Raw genomic sequence first — 8,795 nt, 5'->3', positions numbered from 1 at the left:
AGTTCATCTCACATCTTCCTGAAATCATCTCTTCTTTTGGGTTAATTCTCAAATACCTCTGTCTTCAAAATCACTTGATGTAGTAATGATTTTTTTACAATTTTGGAATTAGGTATATTTCATCTCTATAATCTTTTCATACAATGTATGTCAGTACATGGCAGGAGGTCATTTCCTCTTCAGCCTCTCCGCACTCTGCAGCTAGTGTCACCTGTGGCCCAGAGGGCAGGCAAGGGCCAGTATGTCAATGCTGAGCAGGCTTGTTCTGACTGAGATCTCACCAGGGTGTGTTCCCTTTCAGTCTGGAGGAAGGCACAGCTATATGCAGGTAAGTGACTCAGTTTCCTGTTATCTTACCTCCCCAGCCTCAGCTGTCCCCTTCTATGTCACGGACCCCACACCAGATGGGGTTGGTATCCATGCTCCCCTTGTCACTTCTGTCTTCTTCCTCTGAAGACTGCAAGGACTGTCCTTGGGAACACAGATCTGCCTCCATTCTGACCCATCCTCTACAGCGGGTCACTGTTAGGGTTACCAACACCCTCTGAACACACTTTGCTCAATTCATACTTTTAATTGGTCGTTGACAATGGAGAGGTCATTTATAAGGAGAGTCTGGAACAGGGTAGTGACGCTATAAATCAGAAATGGTTGTTTGTAGAGGATTTCAGAAATCAAGCTTGCCTGTGTAGGACTCAGGTCTTCCTAAGTGGATTGTTGGTTCTGAGTACATTTTACCCTGAAATTCCTACTTTTTTTGGCTCCAGTTTTGATTTTCCTGTTTCTTTTTCTTTTTTTATTATGCTATGTTAGTCACCATACAGTACTTCATTAGTTTTTGATGTAGTGTTCCATGATTCAATGTTTGTGTATAACACCCAGGTGCTCATCTTTTAAGCCTTTCATGAGCATGAAATATTTTTCCATCATTTTGTGTCTTCTTCAATGTCTTTCAAGAGTGATTTGTAGTTTCTAGAATATAGATCCTTTACGTCTCTGGTTAAGTTAATTCCAAGATAACGTATGATTTTTGGTGCTATTGTAAATGGAATGGATACCCTAATTTCTCTTTCCTCACTCTCATTGTTCGTGTATAGGAATGCAACTGATTTCTGAGCATTGATTTTGTATCCCGCCACATTACTGAATTGCTCTATAACTTCTAGTAGTTTGGGGGTGGATTCTTTTGGGTTTTCCATATAGAGTATCATGTCATTTGCAAAGAGAGACAGTTTGACTTCTTTGCCGATTTGGATACCTTTTATCCCTTTTTGTTGTCTGATTGCTGTTGCAAGGACTTCTAGTACTATGTTGAATAATAATGGCGAGAGTGGGCATCCTTGTCGTGTTCCTGATCTTAAGAGAAAGGCTTCCCAGCTTTTCCCCATTGAGAATGATATTGCGGTAGGCTTTTCATAGATAGTTTTTATGAGATTGAGGAATGTACCCTCTATCCCTACCCTCTGAAGTGTTTTAATCAGGAAATGATGCTGTATTTTGTCAAATGTTTTTCTGCATCAATTGCTAGGATCATATGGTTCTTGACTCTTTTCTTGTTGATATGACCTATCACACCGATAGATTTGTGGATGTTGAACCACCCTTGCATCCCAGGGATGAATCCCCAGGGATGGATAACCCTTTTAATGTACTGTTGGGTCCTATTAGCTAGGATCTTGTTGAGAATTTTGGTGTCCATATTCATTAGGAAAATCAGTCTATAATTCTTCTTTTTGATGGGGTCTTTGCCTTGTTTGGGGATCAAGGTAATACTGGCCTCATAGAATGAGTTTGGTAGTTTTCCTTCTGTTTCTATTTTTTGAAATAGCTTTAGGAGAATAGGTATTATTTCTTCTTTGAATGTTTGGTAGAACTCCCTGGAGAATCCGTCAGGCCCTGGACTCTTTCTTTGGGGGAGGTTTTTGATCACTGCTTCAATTTCTTCATAATTAATCGGTCTGTTTAAATAATCAACTTCTTCCTGTTTCAGTCTTGGTAGTTTGTAGGTTTCCAGGAAGGCATCCATTTCTTCCAGGTTGTTTAATTTATTGGCATAAAGCTGTTGATAAACATTTCTGTTGATCCTTCCTACTTCCTTGGTGTTGATGGTGATCTCTCCCCTTTCATTCATAATTTTATTAATTTGGGTCCTGTCTCTAAACTTTTGAATAAGTCTGGCCAGTGGCTTATCAATCTTATTTATTCTTTCAAAGAACCAGTTTCTAGTTTTGTTGACCTGCTCTACTGTGCTCCTGGTTTCTAATTCATTGATCTCTGCTCTAATCTTGATCAACTGCCTTCTCGTGCATGGGTTAGGCCTGTTTTTCTGTTCCAGCTCCAGCTTCTTGAGGTGAGAATATAAAAACTGCATTTTAGATTTTTCTATTCTTTTGAGTGAGGCTTGGATGCCAATGTATTTTCTCCTTAGGACTGCCTTTGCAGTGTCCCATAGGTTTTGGATGAATGTGTTTTCATTTTCGTTGATCTCCAAAAATTGTTTAAGCTCCATCTTAATTCCCTGGTTTACCCAATCATTCTTGAGCTGGATGGTTCTTAGTTTCAAAGTGTTTGAGTTTCTTTCAAAATTTTCTTTGTGATTATTTCCAGTTTCAAAGCATTGTGGTCTGAGAATATGCAGGGAATAATCTCAGTGTTCCTCCTTCCACAGTTTGGCTATTCTTTTTTGAATTAAAAAAAAAAAGATTTTAGTTTTGGACTAAAGGCTCAGTTGGTTAAGTGGCTGCCTTTGGCTGAGGTCATGATCCCTGGGTTCTGGGATTGAGCCACACGTTGGGCTCCCTGCTTAGTGGGGAGTCTGCTTCTCCCTCTCCTCCCTGCTCTTGCTCTCTCTCATTATCTCTGTTTCTCTCTAAAATAAGTAAAATCTTAAAAAAATTTAACATATTTTATTTATTTATTTAGAGAGCCATTGGAGTGGGTGGAGGGGCAAGAGGAGAGAAAGAATGTCAAGCAGACTCCATGCTGAGTGTGGAGCCTGATGGGGGGGCTGGATCCAAGTACCCTGAGATTTTGACCTGAGACAAAATCAAGAGCCGGATGCTTAACTGACTGAGCCACGCAGTTGCCACTAAAGTTCATGTGTTTTGAAGTATGCCTTGTGTACTTGTATTTTGATCTCCCCCATTCTTTTTAAGAAAACCTTGTTTTCATGATGGATATGTGGCTGGAGATTGAGAAAGTTTAATTTAAAAGTGAAATCAGGACATAGATTTTTCTTTTCAGGTTGTCATCCGGCCTCTCAGTGATGTTAAGCTTTATGGGTTGGCTTTCATGGGAAGGCTGTGGCATGATGGCTGTGTGTGTGTGTGTGTGTGTGAGTGTGTGTGTGTGTGTGAAAAAGAAATAAATGGATCAGTTGAACATTTCCAAAAGATATTTCCCTTAACTCTTGCATCAGTGTATTTCAGAAGACTAGGTATAGACACCAATGTGTCAGACTTCTCAAAGCCTTAATATGAAACATGTGGTTCTTTTGTAGATTGGCGGAAGGAGAAGTTCCAGCCCTGTGAGTTACTTTGAATTTGTTCTGGGTGCTTGTACTGCTGCTCCCATGGCTGCTGACAACTCCTCAGCTTGCTGTGGTGACACAGATCCTGGCCCCAACAATGGTGGTGGGTTTAGATGGGGTGGTGAAAGTCACATAGGTGGGATGGGTGGGTGTGGATAATATCAGATGCTAAAGAGATACCCTTCAGTGTTGGAGTCCAGCCTGGTCCTCAAGTGCCCTGTGATATATCAAACCCCCAGATCAGTCTTTTGGTTACTTCTCCTGGTTGGAGGGGTGTGTACATGAGTCACAAGACTCTCATCTCAGGAGGCTTAGCCCTGCCCACATGCATCTAGGTGTCTGGGAATGGGGGTGGTTGATGTGTGCCTTATTATGGGAAAAGGGGAGAACTTGCATGATTGGCAACTTTCTCTGCAGTGTCTGTCACTCTGGATCCGGAGTCTGCACATCCAAACCTTGCTGTTTCTGATGAAAAGTCTAGTGTGACCTGGAAGGATACAACTAAGGACCCAGGAAAACACTGTAGTATCTTAGGTCGAGAGGGCATCACATCAGGGCGCTGTTACTGGGTGGTGGAGATCAGGAATGGAGACAGAAGTGAGTGGTCTCTGGGTGTCTGTAGAGGAGATGTGGAGAGGACATACTGGTACCAAGAGTGCCCAGAAAGGGGGTTCTGGGCTGTGGGAGGATATTTGCAAAACTATTGTGCATATTCCAACTTTGTGATTCCGCTATTCTGTCGGCAAGTTCCCCACAGGGTGGGGGTTTTCCTAGACCTCAAGGAAGGGGATGTCTCCTTCTATAACATGATTGATGGCTCCCATATGTTCTCCTTCCCTCTAGCTTCCTCCTCTGGAACTTTGTTTCCATACTTCATGTTGAGGTCAGGAGATGTGTCCTTGACCATCTGCTCTATGATGGATGGACCTACAGAGACCCCTGTGCCCCTTAACAATCCTCCTTCTCCTTTGGAGGAGACTGTGAGCCTCTCAGGGCAGGGGTTCAGCTCAAGCTGTGGTGTTGATATTGCTCCCCCAGGAGCGGAATCTCCATTACTCCCCTGCAGCCCTGAGGCTCTGTCCCCATAGAGCCCCAACACTGTCCCAGACTCCTCATGGTGGCTCTTCCTGGAGCTGCCAACTCGCTGGGGCAAAAGCCTCTGCGGTTAGCCCTGGATGACATGGTGTCTTGCCTTCCTGCTCTGGATGCAGACTTCTTGGGGTATGGTTATGAGGATAGTCAGTTCATGCCTTATGCTCAGGTGGAAGATGATAAAAGTTGACTGTTGTTTATGTTGGTTTGAAGTAGGCTGAATTTTACTATTGGGAGTCATGTTTCTTTTGGTCACAAAAATTATTTCATGGAGACTTTATATTGTTTGGATATGAAAGGAGATGAGGGCTGAATGACTCTACAGAATTATATGGTGTTTGTTTTATCTAGCTTGAGTTGTGCAGATGAACCCAGAGGCTACAGGTGGGTCATCAGCTCTGTTTTGGGAGAGCTACACTTTGTTTTTATTTTTTTAATAACAATTTTTTGTTATGTTATGTTAGTCACCATATAGTACATCCTTAGTTTTTGATGTAGAAATCTACACTTTGACCAGGGGCATTGACCATCCAGAAATTTCTGGAGAAATGGATGGCTGATGGACTTTAAGAAGAGATGAGTCTAATATTCCATTGTATAAACTTCCTATTCTGCAGCAGATGAAACACACTTATCATATCTTTGTAAATTTCTGTTACTTTGAAAAAGTAGTGCTGTGTTACATCAAGGAATTAAGGATGAGGATCTGGGTTCCCCTTTTGTGTCAACACCAGTTGGAAAGAACAGAACTGCCACTAGAACAAAGATGTGAATGGTGAAGAGAGTTTTCAGATGCCAGGTGAATTGAAGAAAGCATTGATCATGAACACGGTTCCAGGATCTATGTACTGCCTCTCAGTAATTCCAAGTCTAATGACAAAGGTATCAACCACAGCAACCTAAAAGACACCAGACTATTTAGGACTCAGACCTTCAAGCATGAAGGTGTATTCACTCCACAGGTAGAGAAGTCAGACCTGCTGTGCTTCTGGGAGAGATGAGAAGACACAGAATCAGAAGTAGAAGAAAGAAGTCACAGATATCAGTTCCTGCCTGTGACCAATAAGAAAAAAAGGACTGTGGTAGCTTTGCATATTTTTCTTTCTTGTCATATAGATGTATTTATTTGTATTTATGATCTGTTTTCTTCCTCTCTCTTCTTCTTACCCTTTTGATTTTATTCAAGGTGTTGATGGTTATGTTTAAAATAGAGCCTCTATAGGAAACTTTCACAATTCTAGAGGAGAACACAGGGAGCAATGTCTTTGACCTTGGCCATAGCTACTTGGTACTAGACACATCTCCAAGGCAAGGGGAACAAAAGCAAAAGTGAACTATTGGGACTTCACCCAGATAGGGTGAAGGAAACAATCAACAAAACTAAAAAGCAGGGTACAGAATGGGAGAAGCTATTTGCAAATGATATTCTTGCTAAAGGGTTTTATCCAAAATCTATAAAGAACATATTATGCTCAACAACCACAAATCAAATAATACAGTTAAGAAATGGGTAGAAGGCACAAATAAACATTTTTCCAAAAAGACATCCATATGGCTAACAGACACATGAAGAGATCTCAAAATCACTCCCATCGGGTAAATACAAATCAAAACCACAATGAGATACCACCTCACACAATACAGAATGGCTAAAATTAATGGCACAGGAGACAATAAGTGTTGGCAAGGATGTGCAGGAAGGGGAATCCTCTTGTGCTGTTGATGGGAATGCAAACTGATGTAGCCACTCTGGAGAAAAGTATGGTAGTTCCAAAAAAGCTAAAAATGGATCCACTACATAATCCAGCAATTACACTACCAGGTATTTACCCAAAGCATACAGAAATATTCATTTGAAGGAGTATATGCACCCTGATGTTTATAGCAGCATTATCAACAATAGCCAAATTATGGGAAGAGCCTAAATGCTCATGGGCTGTTAAATGAATAAAAAAAAAAAGTGGCATACACACACACACACACACACACACACACACACAATGAAGTACTATTCACCATCCAAAAGAATGAAACCTTGCCTTTCGCAATGATGTGGATTGAGTGAGAGTTAATATGCTAATCAAAAGATGGTGGTCAGAGAAAGACAAATTCCATATGATGTCACTCACATGTGGAATTTAGGAAACAGAATGTATGAACATTCGGGAGGAGTAAAATAGGGAAAGAAATGATAAACTCTTTTTTTTGTTAAAGATTTTATCTATTTATTTGAGAGAAAGAGAGAGAGAGAGAGACAGAGAACATGAGCGGGGTGGGGAGGGGCAGCAGGAGAGGGGAAAAGAGATCCCCTGATGAGCAAGAAGCAGGCAGACAGGAGGCTTGATCCCAGGACCCCAGGATCATGACCTGAGTCGAAGGCTGAAAGTTAATTGACTGAGCCACCGAGGCACTGTACCCCGCCATGAGAAACTTAACTACAAAGAACAAGCTGAGGTTTTTTTTTTTTTTTTTTTACAGATTTTATTTGACAGAGAGAGAGGCAGTGAGAGAGGTAACACAAGCAGGGGGAGTGGGAGAGGGAGAAGCAGGCTTCCCTCTGAGCAGGGAGCCTGATGTGGGGCTCAATCCCAGGACCCTGGGATCATGACCTGAACTGAAGGCAGACACTTAACTACTGAGCCACCCAGGTGCCCCCAAGCTGAGGGTTGATGGAGGGAGGTGGGTGGCAGATGGGATAGATTGGTCGTGGTTATTAAGGAGGGCACTTGTGATGAACACTGGGCATTATACTTAAATGATAAACCACTGAACTCTACTCCTGAAACCAATTTGAACTGTATGTAAACTAAATAGAATTTAAGTTGGAGAAGAAATTCATGAATAAGGTAAATAAATGTATCTTATAAAAGTTTTGTTAACATGGATTTCAATATTCCTGAAGCAAAACTTGTTTCTACTTTAAAAACTTTAGGATTGCTTGAGTGTATTGTGGGAAGGAATGGAGAAAATCTCTGGGCATTGCTAGGTCCTATTCTTCATGAAACTAATTATTGAATAAAGGGAACAGCTCAAAAAAATACAGTCTCTATGTAACAGAATAGTCAAGGGGATTGTGACTAAACTTGAGGAATAAATAATATAACAGTGTTAGATTCAATGGCTGGGACTGCCTGTGTGTTTCATTTTGGGCAAAGAGTGAGAACTTCATGTGTAAGTGTAGCTTTGTAGATGGGTGAAAATGTGGACATGTGTTGTTATATGGAATTTTGAATGTGGATAAAATGATGTATAAGGAGGCTGAGTAACTAAAGGTGTGGGCTGTGCCCATTATCAGTTTATTGCCTTTGGGTTCATATCTACTCTGTATTTACCTGACTTACTGATCCTGAAGCAGGATCCCAGAATAGTTTCTTTCTTGCTATTCAGAAGAATGTGAACCATTGTCAGTACAGTGCACCAGAAGGACACAGCAAGAAATTGCAGAGGAAAAATCTCTTCTTGTTCTCGTGCTTTTTTTCTCGATGCTATGATACTACTGCCAGTGGCCTAGAGAAGACCTAGCTTCTCTCATCTTTGGGTGAATGAGTATGGCATTGGAACAAGCTGTATAGTAGAGGGGGCTGCTTCCTGGGGAATCTTGCCAGTTCACTAGTGGGAGTTTTCCTGCCAAACAGGTTTGACCTGTGCATGATGGAAAACTTTCCCTTCCTGGGGACCCTGGTCCCACCTTCTCCAATAAACAGAATCTCTGTCTTACCTCTTCCAAATGTCTTCCTTCTTTAGGTGCTCTACTTCAGCCCTAGATGTAGTGTCTGCTTCCTGTATCTCCTGTTTCCTGTTTCTTCAGAGTTTTCTTTTACCTTTCTCATAGGTAAACACCTTTTACTAGTTAATAACTCATGTCACATTTTCCCTGTTAAAATGACTGATGTGATTTCTGCCTCCTGACTGGACACTGAATGATAAGAACATCTACACTGAACTGTATTTTGGAGGAAGGCACTGCATTGTTCACAGTATGTGGGAAAGGGTAGTGGAGGAATCTTCAAACTTAAAAATACTCACTGCCGGGGCACCGCCCACAGCGCCACAGCCGCAGCACCGTTGATTCGTGGATTAGGGAGAAGGAGGAGGCACAGACAGGTTAGCTTGTGAAAAACAGCGTGGGTGCAGGGGACGACCACCACGAGTGATCGCCTGAACAGCTGCAACC

The 8,795-nt window shown here is 41.7% G+C and overlaps 1 protein-coding gene across 1 annotated transcript in view; it reads left to right on the top strand.

Annotated features, from left to right (window-relative positions):
- LOC103682269 (butyrophilin subfamily 1 member A1-like) overlaps window positions 1-4,698 on the top strand; it is an 8,045-nt gene extending 3,347 nt beyond the window's left edge. The window contains exons 4-6 of the mRNA XM_008711842.2: window positions 3,500-3,526; window positions 3,935-4,509; window positions 4,618-4,698. Of these exons, the coding sequence (XP_008710064.2) occupies window positions 3,500-3,526; window positions 3,935-4,509; window positions 4,618-4,698 (683 nt within the window). The remainder of the gene's footprint in view (window positions 1-3,499; window positions 3,527-3,934; window positions 4,510-4,617) is intronic.
- The last annotated feature ends 4,097 nt before the right edge of the window (window positions 4,699-8,795 follow it).

This window comes from Ursus maritimus, unplaced genomic scaffold (genome assembly GCF_017311325.1).
Source record: "Ursus maritimus isolate PB19 unplaced genomic scaffold, ASM1731132v1 scaffold_30, whole genome shotgun sequence".
In the NCBI taxonomy this organism is placed as follows: domain Eukaryota; kingdom Metazoa; phylum Chordata; class Mammalia; order Carnivora; family Ursidae; genus Ursus; species Ursus maritimus.
The sequence above is the reverse complement of the archived record's forward strand: the minus strand, read 5'-3'. Positions and strand labels throughout refer to the sequence as shown.